This window comes from Cyprinodon variegatus, unplaced genomic scaffold (genome assembly GCF_000732505.1).
Source record: "Cyprinodon variegatus isolate N-32 unplaced genomic scaffold, C_variegatus-1.0 Scaffold578, whole genome shotgun sequence".
Classification (NCBI taxonomy): Eukaryota; Metazoa; Chordata; class Actinopteri; order Cyprinodontiformes; family Cyprinodontidae; genus Cyprinodon; species Cyprinodon variegatus.
Window position 1 is genome coordinate 402063 of NW_015151031.1, and position 14645 is coordinate 416707.

At 37.0% G+C, this 14645-nt stretch overlaps 1 protein-coding gene across 1 annotated transcript in view; it reads left to right on the forward strand.

Annotated features, from left to right (window-relative positions):
• Positions 1–14645, forward strand: part of LOC107095843 (protein FAM124A-like) — a 44209-nt gene that overhangs the window by 2349 nt on the left and 27215 nt on the right. The window contains exon 2 of the mRNA XM_015392199.1: positions 6906–6937. Within this exon, the coding sequence (XP_015247685.1) occupies positions 6906–6937 (32 nt within the window). The remainder of the gene's footprint in view (positions 1–6905; positions 6938–14645) is intronic.

Genomic DNA, 14645 nt, shown 5'->3' on the forward strand with positions numbered 1-14645 from the left:
TAATTTATTTGGCAAGTATGAAAAAAAAAACACAATTCTGTATCAAGATCAAGACAACTGTAATTTAATTACGGGGCATTTTGCAAGTAAAAAATTTAAGGAAAAAAAAATACAGGAAATAACCAGAACAGTAATGATACAACCAGGGAAAAAAACATTATGTTATACAGCCTTTATAGGAACCAATCAGGTTAGGTTAGATACATTTAGGACAATGTGTCTGCAGGTATCTATCCCAATAAGGTTCTGGTTCTGTTGCTTCTGGCTGAATTTTGTTTGTTTTTTTGCATTTCACTTCATTAAAATATGTTGACTGTGACAACTTCTTCCCATCTATTTCCCAACTACAGCTTTTCAAATTGCATGAAACAACAGGCGTTACCAAATAGATTACTGTTATAGAGAGTTAAGAAGAAACGCTACCCAGAAATATTCAGCTAACATTTAAAGCAGCAGTCAGATCGTATATGTTTGTTGGATTAAAAAAAAACAAAACTGTTGGTTTTCAAAATGAATATAATCAGATTAATAATCTTTAGTACAGTTATTGTCCTGCCTTGACAACTATAGCTGTTCACCTGCTAATCAATGTAAAATCTGCTGATTTTTAGACCATTTAATGACAGATAAAATAGAATTATCTTTTAAATCTTTAATTTAGACTATTGAAATGAAACAAAGTAGAACGGTTTGACATTTCTCCTTAAATTAAGTTTCATTATTGTTATCTTCTAAATTATCTATTGTTATTTTCTGAACCTGCAAGATTTTTTTTTTTTTATGAATTTGGGATATTTTCAGTTCTTATCTTGCAAAGAGAATTTCCTTTACTTGCCAGATTCAATGATCAATGATTGTTCAAGCTAAAATATGATTGAGACAGGGCTGCAAATTAGAAGTGTATTTTCTCTGATAATCTTTAACAAGCTGGCAGCCTTTTAGAGAAAAAAAAACTATATTTAAAAAGTTAAAATAACCATAATTATGCAAAAAAAGTGAATTTGAAAATATGTCAGGTTGTGAGGAGGTTTTTAGAGGACCCAAATGCAGAGATGGAAGTTGAGGTGGTTTCTTGCAGATTTAATTATCCAAGGGGCAAGAGTAGCAAAAGTCCACAAAAACAAATACAGAAAAAACAAAACCCAGGAAACATCTGGGAAAACACACATGAGGAGCCAAGAAACGAAGAGGAACCAGCAAACAGTAACAGAAGAGAAGGGAGATTGAACAAAGCCTAGTCTGATCAGCAGAGTGGGAGCAGGTGTGAACAGAGGAACCTAGAAGGGAGCTAGGGGAAAGGAGACTGACACAAGAGGGCAACAGAGGGTAAACAAGAAGTACAATACAATACAACTCAAATACAACCAGAAACAACTAAAAAAAACACAAAAAGGAAATGAAACTGATGAAAAATCAAAAAGAAAACACAAATAGAATCAAAACCAAGACAAAATATCATAGTATATTTGCAAAAATCATTGTCTCTGTATCCTTGTCTTTATTTGTCCAGTCAGTTCTTGTATTAAACTCTTTTTTATATATGGGACCTTGGTGTTTTTTTAGAAATGAACTGGAATCCATCTTCATATTAGTCAGAGGGCTGATTTATGGAGCTCACCACAGATCCACATAAATGGAAAGTGCTGATGCTAAAGGAAGAAAAGCAGCTGATAACCGCTGAGCCTCCCATCCGACCTCCCACACCTGCTGTCTCTGCTACCATCTGACCTCCAGTCACCCACCACCTGCATTCAATGGGCTTCAAATATTTTTTTTCTCATTTCACACTTTTTCATGTTTCACTGGTTTTAAGCCGATGTGGTGAAACGATAAGACTTTTATCGTTTCTTTTTCACTTCATCTCTTTTCTACCGATATGGACCACAGGCGCCTCAGCCTGTTCGTCTCTTTAGAGGTCAGACACGTCATTTTGACCCTCTTTAGGTCATCCTGTGCTCAGGTCTGATGTGCATAGCTGGGCTTCTGCCTGTCTGCGCTCCACGTTCTGTTTATTATCTTTGGATGAGGATGAAGTGAGGCAGCGCTTCCAGTCTGGGAACGGCAGGCGAGATGTTAGCCGGAGCTGCTGCCAAGTCCTCACACCCCAAGGAACCATCAACTGCTCACAGGACCACCTCCAACTTTGCTCCAAAGAGTCATGATAGGAAAAAAGGATATTTTTTCCATGCAGTGGCTAGTTTTTAACTTTGTGCATTTCTCTGGGTCCTTCCTGTCGTTAAATATCCGCTTTGTGAATTTCTTAATTTTTCCACGCCTGCTTGACTTATGGTTTCCCCTCTATGGTACCCCACCATCTCTCTTACCTTGTAGGCCTTACCTCCTTTTCCCACGTCCTTCTCATCCATTTTTCTACTGTGCTAATTCTCATTAGGTGGACTGAAAACCTCCTGCTGCAGGAAACAGGCCCTCTCCTCTGTTTCCTGCAGCTCCAGAGCCCTTATTAGTTTAGTGATGAAGACACAGGAGGGACAGCGTTCTCTGGCTGTCAGTTAAATCCTCTGGGACTAATATTCCCAGGCTGGAGAGTATATATGCTCAAGCTGAGGTTTCACAGATGGTTCCTGTAATTACATAATCCAGAATACTGGTTAGTTCCTCCAGTTAAATTTTACAGCAATACCTCACAAAGCGACTATTCATATCCCTACATCATTTTATTTTGACAATTTTTCATGTTTTAGTTTGATGGTTTTAAAATGGGATATGAAAGAATAGACTAATTCAACCCTAATTATTTGGATCCCATAATTAAATGGAGGCTAACTGTTCAAGATTTTTATTATTTATACATTTTTTGATGGGAAAAGTTTATATACCAACTCAGTGATGGCTGGTGTGTGTGTGTGTGTGGGTGTGTGTATGGGGGTGGGGGGGGCGGGTACTGTGAATGTACAACTTTTAACGAGAATCTATGGTCAAAGATGTTTGTGCCCTAGGACGGAAATACGTCACCAATCCGACAAAAAACGAAACAGCCTTACTCGTCATTAAAGATTAAATATTTAGCTGTCACATCTACAATATATATATCAGTATATTTCATAATATTTTAATTTTATAATTTGTTATTTTTATGTCTTTATTTAAGGTCATTTGGAGGGTGGGAGGGCACCCTAGTACCGTGCCACCCTGTTTTGGATGTTTCTGAGCTTCAGCACACCTGATTCAGATGATTGCAGTTCAGCAAAGCCTGATAATCTGCTATCAATTGATAACAGGTGTGTGAAAGCTGGGAGGAAACATCTAAAACATGCAGGGCAGTGTGCTTTGAGGACCAGGGTTGAAAAACACTGATATATTGTATTTATTTATATTTTCGATCAATGACCAATTTTGAAGTCTGGTCTGCTCTATGTTATTCCACACCACAACGTGGAATATCACGAACTAGCTGTGGGTCTAGTTACGGCCGAGGCGGTAAGGAAGTGGGGGCAAGTTTTTGCGACAACGGAGGGACATAAGAGCGAAAAAGAGCGGGGATCCAGGTGGAAAAAGGGCCCCAGCGTTCTCGCGTACCTCGCTCCTCTAGCTAGTCCAAGTCGTTTTCCACAATGGCGGTCATAAAAACAAAACAAGCTGACCTCCTGTCTGCGGTAAGGCACCAACCAGGAAATACTTATAGTGTAGAGCGGATGTAGATTTGACCAATCAGAGGCCTCCTGTCTGCGGCACTGTCTGCGGTCACCTACAATTTGCACAATGGCACATTTACGTTCACTGCGACACACACGCAGACGACCTTTACACTTTAAGACTTTAGACTTAAGACAGATTTTATTTGTCATTTTGTTTACACAAGTGTAAAACAAAAAGAAATTTCGTTTGAAAACAGCCCACTGGACAATTTCATCTTTTTAAAAGTGCAGCTTTGAAAAATAGTAAAAATGACAGTTCTAACTTTTTTTATAATGATGAAATATAATAGATATAATAATAAATACAATATAATAATAAAATACAATACAATAACCATTTTCCTGGTTTCTGAGTATAAATCAGCCTTTACTGTTAAAGGAAAGCTCTGTGTCTACACCTTGAAGCTTTCTCTCTCCGGTTCAGTTTTCCTGAAAAGAGATCCCCTGGGACAAACTCTTTAAATAACACTTAATAACATATATGTAAAAAATAACCATGAGACATGACAACAGATTTTTTAATCTTACTCAGATCACAAAAGTTGCTTAGGGTTACAGAAAGCAGCTGCTTACCAACTGGGCTCACTTCTCAGGAAGTGGCAACGACAAACAGGTAGCGAAACTTTATAAGGCCAGTTTATACTTCTGACGCATAGCCTCTGCAACCGTCAAATCTGTCTCTGTGCGCGACCAAGCCCCCCGCGCAGAGGCTCTGCAACCGCCGTGGCGCGCCTCAAAAATCCTGACTACACATCGGACGATCGCAAACCTCAAGTGGAAGTGTGCAGACAAAAAGCAGCTGTAATTGTTCCTTGGTATGCCTTTCCGGCTGTATATGTGGTCGTCCTTCTCGATTCGGTGCATGGGCATGCCATTTTTAAAAACCGAGGAGTAATAGCAACAATGGATAACCGCGACGAAAGGTTGAACAAGGAGGTTCGGAAGTACAACCCCTTATACGATGCCTCAGACATGATGTTTTGGAAAATAAACACTCCCGCCGGTGCTGTCGAAGAAGTTCTCGTGACCATCCGCCGAAGTTCTCGCGAGTTCTCGAATAGGCTCCCCCTTAAGGCTGATTTATGCTCCGAAACCAGGTCCTCTGCGTAGGCGTCGCAGTGAACAAAAAGCTGTCCCGGCCCCTTCCGCTGGCACTCCGCTGCACCTCTCCCAAATTGTGACTGACAGCAGACAGTGCCGCAGACAGGAGGCCACCTTGTTTTGCTTTTATGACCCAAATTGCAGAACACAACTCGTGAAGTTGGACCAGCAGGAAGATCAAGATGCGCGAGAACGCTGGGAACCTTTTTCCACCTGGATCTCCGCTCTTTTTCGCAGTCATGTCCCTCCGTTGTCGGACTAAACTTGCCCCACTTCCTCATCGCCTCGGCCGTATCTAGACCCACAGCGTATAGCGCAGACCACGCTAAAAATCGAGCATAAATCAAAAATTTCTGCGTCAAGCTCACTGCGACACACTGCTGCAGGAGTATAACCTTACGCTTTGTCGGGAAACTGCTGTGCGTCCCTAGAAATTCCAGACCGACGGTGCAGAAGCCTACCAGCAAAACTGGTTCACGACCAGACGCAAGCGACATTTGATGTGTGTGGTTGCAGAAGTACAATCCGCCCTTTATACTTCAGCATGCCGCATCATCACATTATTACATTATACACGTTTGCAGATGTGAAAACATCCATGGCTCCAGCCTTATCAAAACATTACAATCTTTGCCACGTGCAGAATGAAGATTATAACTGTATATACTGTATATAGCCGGACTGAGGTACTGTCCTAATTAGATAAACTACTGGGAAAAAACAGCAGCTAATATTAAGGTGTATTAAACTCACACATCATCAGTGATAATTATCCTAACATTACATGAAAGTATGGAAGATGTTTAAAGGGGTATAAACAGACTTACTATGGTGCAATTAAAAGTTCTATGTTTCATTAGATCAGTTATCATCAAATGCTGGTAAAGATAAGGACTCTAGTTTATGAGCTACTGTGCTTATCACCTCAGAAATAGTTTAATGTTTTATATTGAGAACCAGGGTAATTTTCTAACTATTATCAAATTGGTCGGAACTCTTTATTTTTCCTTTTTTTCATTTCCTTTATTTAACCGGATAAAACAAAGAAACAAACCGAAAACATTAAGATTAAGATCTGATTTACAAGGTCGTTTTAGAAAAGAAAGTTCAATCAAAATATATAAATAAATAATAAATTAAGAGAGTTTACACAGATTGATAGATTTAGATTCTTATTATTTTAGCCTAAATGCTCTTTTCTTGTTCTCAAACTGAATGTAAAATAACACTGCATGTTTTATTAATTCGCTCCAATTCATTATGACATCTTTATAAACCTATAAATGTCAATAATGAAGGCAGAATTTGCCCGAATCTCTTTATATTTGCTTACTGAGACATTTTATATTGTTTTTTAGTTTATTTTTCTAAGGGTTAGACAACACATCTGGCTAGCTCTTTTTATACGAGTAGAATCCGTTGTATGAATCCTCATCAGAATAACAGTCATGTCCAAATGTTTCCAGCTGTAAAATGTCTCATGTTCCTCTTTTACTGCCAGGAATCTGAAATATGTTCAATCTCCTCTCATTAGAATGAGTTTCAGCTTAGCTGCTTATAAACAGTCTAAACAAAACTATGCCTGAAAGAGTGAGATCAACCACAAAGATACATCATTTGCTGTGTGCAAAACCTGCTGAGCTTCAACAAGTAAAACCCAGAAACTGTGGATAATTAGCTTGATTAGAAATGTTTGTCACTTTAAAGAGGAGATGCTTTAATGTACTCTGCAGATAGACAAGCAGCTGGTGACATAGTGGGAATTGAACTTCTTCACCCGTATTGGAATGCAATAGAAATATGCTTTCACCTAAATTATGCAGAAACACTCCGGCGGTGCAGAGTGCGGCAGGATGATATCTGAGAAAATGTCCCAGTGTTTTATCCTTCCAGATAGAAACCATGCTGCAATGTCTCTGTGCATTTTTGTGACCTGTCCAGCTGGAGCTCCTCTAAAGTTTAACCAAAAGCCAGCGTTTCATTTGAAATAGAGGCAGGTCCTCATGGAGGCTGCACTTCATACCGTAATATAAACTTCTGTCTCCTCTCTTTGTTTCTCATCTTCCTCTTCCTCCTTTCCCCTTCATGTCTGCATCATCTCTCTGTATTTATTCTCATTTTTTTTTCTTTTGTCTTTTCCCCCTGCAGATCTGATTACAGCCCTCTGTCCTCGACGAGCAGTAAGTAACCTCGACACGAAGCAGAGCAAACAGTAACACGCACAAATCCACAGCTGAGGCGCGGGTTCCATCTCTGTAATGCGTTCTGACTAAATAAATCCTCTCTGAGATGAGAAGGGTGGTTGGGAGGGGGTTTTAGTTGAGTTCAGTGGTCCTGGAAACTTATAGGAGATTTTGGAGAAGAGTCTTTGTGTGGAATGAACGAGCGGCTTGAATTCAGCGTCATACTGATGCTTTGGTTGTGCTAACATACTGTTTACTTTATTTCATTTGGTAAAATGGAACCACAGCATGGACAGAGTTAAGAGAAATGGAAAAACGATTGGGGAGTTTACAGCTTGCATGTAGTAAAAAAAAAAAATATATATATATATATATCTATAGACAAACTGAGAGTGTATACAAATCTATTTATATCCAGATACCCTTGAAGGGTTGTAGGGAGAATGGTGCCTATACTGCAAAAATGTAAATCTATTAAAATAAAGGAATTGTTCCTTGATTTAAAGGAAAATTCTGGTTTTTAACACTTTTAGCCCATTTTCTGTAGTGTCCAGGATGAAATCGAATGATCGACACCAAAATTTTGACAATTGGTCCTGTCTCTGCTTTTTGGCTCATGCAGAATCCCCCCCCTGGCTGCTTCAGAATGGCTTCCATAGTGCATGTCCGATAATGTCCTTAAAACAACCTTAAACGTTCTTGTTTTAAAATATGCTACTCACCGGGTCGTCAGCGCTGTTCAATGACGTTCCAAAAAAAGTTTCGTGAAGAAAAACCGTTCCTGTCTTGTTTTATTTAGCATTTTGTAAATCCCAGAACTATTTTTTCCGATACATCACAACCGCTTATAAACTTCCGCTTCTGGTTCGAATCTGAAGCGTTGCACACTCCAGACCACTAGTTGGCGACGGTATCCTCTACCGTCAAACTCAAAGTCCAATATGTCCTCCTCAAGAATCCACCTTTCGTATTCCATTTTCAGAGTTTTTTAAAGTGTTTAACAGAGACGTTAGCACCTCGACGTCGGAGTACACAGAGTGAAGCAGAAACACTTGGGCCTTGCGAAAAGACTACAACTAAGCGTAAACAGGCCCCATTTCCGTTTCCGGTGGCGGAGGGATATTGACTATTCCAACAGAACTCAATGGGATTTACAAAATGCTAAATAAAACACTACAGGAACGTTTTTTCTTTACGAAACTTTTTTTGGAACGTCATTGAACAGCGCTGACGACCCGGTGAGTAGCATATTTTAAAAAAAGAACGTTTAAGGTTGTTTTAAGGACATTATCGGACATGCACTATGGAAGCCATTCTGAAGCAGCCAGGGGGGGATTCTGCATGAGCCAAAAAGCAGAGACAGGACCAATTGTCAAAATTTTGGTGTCGATCATTCGATTTCATCCTGGACACTACAGAAAATGGGCTAAAAGTGTTAAAAACCGGAATTTTCCTTTAAGCAAAATAAGTAAGACAATTTGAATAATAAAATGGATAAGATTATTTACATTTAAGATAAAGAAACAACTCCATTATCTCATTTCAAATGGATAATACCTAATTAACTTCTTTTAAGAGAAAGAATACTCATTCTATTGGCAGATAATATTCTTTAATATCTCAAATTAAGAGCAAATACTTTTATTTTTTATTTTCTTTCCTTATTTTTTGCAGTGTCTCTCCTTCTGCCATTGGGTGAGAAGAAGGTTAGGCTGCAGACAGGTCACACTGCAAAAAATGTCCTAAATGAAGGGTATTTACCCTTAATTTGAGTAGGTAAATAAGATTATCTTTTCTACTCTTAAAATGAGTATAAAATTAGATAATTAGATATTATGCACCTGAAATAAGAGACTGCAGTTGTTTTTTCTTATTTTAAATGCAAATTGCCTTATTCCATTGGCAAAGTGTATCACTAAACTACTTAATTCCAGAAAAAAAAGCTCTTATTTTAAGAAAAATAAACTTCCACACAGGACTAACCGCCATGCAGACTCATTCCTAAGAGCAATATAGACCAGCTAAGCTAAGACTTGTGTCTTATGAGAAGGCCAGAGTAGCAGGATAACATCCAGGGATGCAAAAGGAGAACATATATGAATGCTGTGTTGATTTTGACAGGAGTGTGAGCACAAAGAGCAAAGTAATCTGAATCAATGATCCTAGGGATCCCATGTTGGTTGCTTGGGACGGACAAAAAGAATAAATACTTAAATATTTTTGCTTTATTTACCCAGTCTGAACAGTGTTATATTTTGAAAAACGGACAAATTCTCTCCATTACACTGCAAAAAAGGGGCTTCTAAAATAAAGAACATAAAACTAAATCATAGTGAAAACCTACTCAAACAAAGTGAAATTATCTCTCACTGCAGCTAATTAATTTTACTTACGACAATTTCTTGGTTTAAGATTTTAAGTTATAGAACTAAACATAGGCAATATTTAAAAGGATAAATGATGTCTTAAAAAAAGAAAAATTATCTAGTACTCCTAAATCTAAGATTTTTTTTACTTGGTCTGAACCAAATAATATGCAGATTAACTCATTGTTGGCGAATGTCAGCTACGGTACCATAGGTCATGTGATGCCTCCCACTTTAAACCCCCAATTTAAACCCCCAAGCTAGCAGAAATAAGCAATAAACAAACGGCTTTAGAAAGTTTCTTTGGAATTTGGAAATGGTCCCATGAAGGGACAGAAGAGGAGCCTGGGAACATCAATAGATATGATATAGATGCACATGAATACACAGTGGATTTGGTTTTCTATTTAATTATCTAGCAGGCAATTTATTATTTTCTTATTAGCATTCTATGCATAGTTGTTGCATCCATTTTCTTTGGGAATATTTAATGTGATAAATCAACACACTATTACAGGTGGAGCTTTAGCTGTGATTATCCAGAGAGCCAATTTCTAGATCCAGGTTTGCCTTCGCTCTGTATGTCTTTCACAATAGAGGGATTAAATCTAATGTTAGCCCATTAATCTGGCCTTCAGGAATTTGCGTTTTCCCGGCCTGCACCACACCCACACAGGAAGAAGAGGATGCAAAGACACACAGTAATCCATCGGTGGCTGTCTGGTTTGGTTTTCCTCTCATGTTTCCGTCATCACTGATGTATCAGATGAACTTTTGCTCACTATTGTTAGAACTGGAGGTCAAAGCAGGAGCTGTGGGATAAAGTTTGAAACAGGGCTGCAACTCCTCATTATTTGGCTACTGGATTAATCTATCAACTGTTCAACTGTTTTTTTTATTTGTTGATTTAATCAGTTAATGAGCTTTAAAGGAGATTTTTTGCAGAATATAAACCAGAGCATTTTATTTTCTTCTTAAATACAAACCATATATGTTTTTGATACAGTTTTGACTTTATTATACAATTAGTCTATTAATGGACATTTAGATTAATTACAATTAATCTGATTAATAATGAATCTGAAGCAGCTTTGTCTTTAGAAAGTGTTCATACCCCATGACTGGAAAATCACAATAAAAAGCCTTTAACCATTAGTTGATATCAATAGTTAGTTTTTTTTAAGTATTTAAAATACAGACCAGGGTAAAAAAAAAAAAAAAATCGGGAAAAAATGAATACAAACGTTAACCTTTCAAATAGGCCTGTCCTACTGCTAACCTCACCTAGGTAAGGCTGTGGCAGAAGCAGAGGCCTCTCCTCTTCCGACATCCCTCTGTACATCTTCGTTTACCCTTCTTTCTCTAAATAAACTGCAATACAAATAATTACCTTCAGAATTAGTAAATATAGTTCATCTGTTTCTGTTTGAATCAGGTCAAAATGTTGAGAACTACTGTTTGAAGAAAAGTTTGCTTATAAAACAATTTCCTAAACAGTGAATCTCTAACAAAGACGCTGCGTTCAGTTGATTGTGTTTATTGATTAAACTTGATTGTTTTGCAAAGTGCTGCACTATGTGTGGTAGTGAAGTACCACCTTAAATGAACCTACCGTATTGTAAGAAAGTAGGGTATGGATTCTTTGATCAACTGGGGTAAAGTCGGTCAGGGTTGATGAAATATATTTTAAACAGATTTAAAGCAAACCTGCAAGAAAACCTGTTTTAGGCCTTAAAGGATGTTATATACAGTATATAAGAGTTTAGTTTCACTTTTCACCCTAAAAATGTAGCCAGATGTGCAATTGAGTGGTTCATATTAAAATGCTTAAGAGTTTAATTTCACCTGCGTTCGCATGGTCTAGTTAAAGTCCAGGCTACTGAAAAGGTTTTCACCACCTGGAAGCTGAGTAACAGATTATCTCTGCCATTTCTGACTGAGCTTGAGCTGCTTGGCAAAGCAGAGTGAACCAAGTTATCAGTATTTGTATGTCGGTTGTTACATCAGAGAAGACAGAGGTGTTATTTAGAGAGATGGCTAATTAAGAATTTATAAAAAGACCCATTTAAACTTTATATAATTATTATTATGAAAAATATTCATAAAAAATTGTGATACAGTTATTTAAAGACAACATTTGCGGGGAAAAAAACATATTTAGAAACAGAAAAAAATTAATTCCATTAAATGTGTCTTTTATATTACATAAATTGCAATTTTTATGCTGAAAAAAGGCAAAAAACAATGTGCTTTCTTTTGAAATTTTGTGCAGTAAAATGCAGAAACAACAGATAGAATTAGCACTTAAAATTTCAAACATTTTCTCCAATATTATATTATAATATATTACACTTTTACAAGTGCGCAGTTTGACCATAACTGGTAGTTATTATGTAAAAGTCCAAAGAAATAGGTTACCTTCATCTTTCCACAAATTTTTTTTCATTCAGTAGAACTGATAATTCTTCCTGCAAATGTAAATTTAATGTCTGGCAATGGCACATAGATAAATATATATGTTAAAGAACTTAAACAAATAAAAGCATTATATAAAAATAGACAGAATCTTTTGTTAAATGATTTAGTTCATGTTAGTGCTGTCAAACGATTAAAAATTTTATTCGCGATTAATCGCATAATATCAACAGTTAGCTCGAGATTGATCGCAAATTAATTGCATATTTTATCTTTTTTTTTTCTTAAAGTGTAAAAGCCTATTTGGCCATTAAAAAAAAATGCTTTTACAAAAAGTTTTTTGTATTATTATTATTATTATTATTTTTCAAGCACTTTTAAGAAACTAGAATAAAAATATCCTTGTTTAAATTCTGGCCAATAATTATTCAAAAACTGTAAAAATTAGGTGTTATGCTTCCATCAAAACTGTACAAAACTACAGAACAGTAAAGAGTACTTCAAAGTACTCCGTAAATTTAAGTTTTTTTTTCAAACATAGGACAAAAATAAATATATATTGTTAAAATAAAGTGCACATTGCGTTATGAAATACAGAATTAATTCAAATAAAATGAAGTTACTCACAAAATAATAAATAAATCAAACAAAATTACAATAACTGGCTTTTGCAGTCATCTCAACAACATAAAATTTTACATGTAGAAAATTTTCAAAATGCTTAAATATTCCTTTGCCCTGAACAGGACCTGCAGCAGCAGCGCAGTCCACATGACTTAGTTCATTTCTTTGTCTTGTTGGCACTAAGCCAGTGAGACGCTCGTTTCTTCTGGAAAACATAGACAGACGACTCAGGTTCTGTCAAGAGAGCCTTCTGGCATTACTTTAAAAAGAAACTTACCATTCAGGATACCTTGTCTGCTGGCCATTTTTGCCCATTCAAAGCACGGGTCTGTTATGCTTCGGACTCTCCCGCACACTTAGCATTCCTGGAACTACGGAAAGCGCCGAGGGAAAAAGGAACAGTACAGAGAGCGCTGCGAGAACAAAAAGAACATGAGCAAATGGTGCGTTTGTTTTGATGCGCGATTAACGTGCATTTAAAAAATATCACCGTTATAGTCTAAAACTGTTAACGCGCTAATAACGCTTTAAAACTGACAGCCCTAGTAGAAATGTCTTCATACTCAACCAATAGTTTGGGTTATGAGTCGATTCTGGTAGCATTTTATGAGTCAGAAGCTAAAATGTTTGGGAAATTTTGCTTTAAACTGCAAAGTCTCATCTGATCCATCTTCCCACATAGATATACAGCAATTTGTGTTGGTTCATCATACTGGTTTCTTGTTCTTCCTTAATAGAGTGTAAAAAAGTAGAAATTTTATTACAAAGCATTCTGGGAGAGATTAGATTTTCAAACTTTCTTATTCCCTTGTTAAGGACACATTTAATTATTTTTTCTTGAAATGTTTAATGAAAGATATCATATGTGGGATAGTTTGCTCGCCATAGTTTAAAGCTGTCTATTTGACCTTTGACCCAGTCTCCAAAGGTTTCCTGCTTGCATATAGATTATCAGAGCCTTTAAGTGGGCTGTGGAGTAATAAATGTTTTTGGACCGTAGGAAGGACTTGTGACTTTATGAGCTCAACAGGATGGAAAACAGAGAGAACAGGACATGTGTGATTTGTTTCAGTCTATTAACCAATATTCAGTGGATGTAAGTGTATACTTGCAAATGTTAAATAAATAAAGTTTGAAGTATGGTTATTATCCACGAGGCAGAAAGTAAGATGAAAGTTGGAGATAAAACCGGAGAAGCATTGAAGGTAGCCAACTCTGCTGGTAATGCTGAGCAAAAATAAGAAAAAGAGACGACAGCGAAAGAACAGCTTTATTAGAGACAAATGAGGAACAGGAGGACGATCCTAAAGACAGAGGCTCAGAGAGGATTGATGGATTGTTGTTTTAAAAAACCAGGCAGTTGTGGGTTGACAGGGATTTTCGGGGTTCTTGCAACAGATGTCTAACTTGCTGAGACGAGATGCCTTTTTAAGGCGGATCTAAGCGAATTTAATTTGATAGAACTGCATACTAAAGCATGCTTTTCTGCATTCATGGGTTATAATGTTGTGGAAAATATATGTTTAGCTAGAAAAACATGCAAAGACTAATCAACTGCTGGAACTTAATGACTTGACAATCTGTTGAGTCTTAACGGAAACAAGGACACTATAGTACTGTCTTTTATTTATTTCCTTAACTTCCATCTCATAGATCTTGGATCTTGTATAAATCATTGATTCTGTTACCCTGCCCCTTTATAACAGCTGTGTTTAAACAGCTAAAGGTTTAAACAATGCTTTCATTTTTCATGCTCACTGAATGGTCTGTTTTTTCATAGGGATTCAATCAATCATTAAATCTCATCTCCAAACACTCATAATATGATGCTCAGAATAGGAAAGCGAACTGGGAATCTATTTGGACAACAAAACTTCATTTTAAGGTGGTTTAAGAAGAGTCAGAGTGGATAAAGCCTTGATGAAGCAGCTCTGCTTTCTCAAACAGACTCTCACACACAAACTAGATTTACTCCGTTTAGCTTAGCTTATTAGATCCAGACTCTGCCATAAGTCAGCTTGCATGAAAAGCGCTACTAAATTATTCATGCGCCAAAATCACAATCTGGACCACGATAGCTCAATATGCTGCTGTCAGCTGTCTGTTAATTGAATACACTTTCTTTTCTCTGCCTTGATGTGATCATGCTTTTAATATATGGCACAGAAGAGTAAAGAGTACTGTCAGACAGTGGAGCCCAGTCAATAGTGTTTATATTTAAGCTGAAAACCATTAAAGTCGTAGGGAAATCATATTTAAATGTCAAATCATTCTGGCTTAAACATGTATATAAATGTATT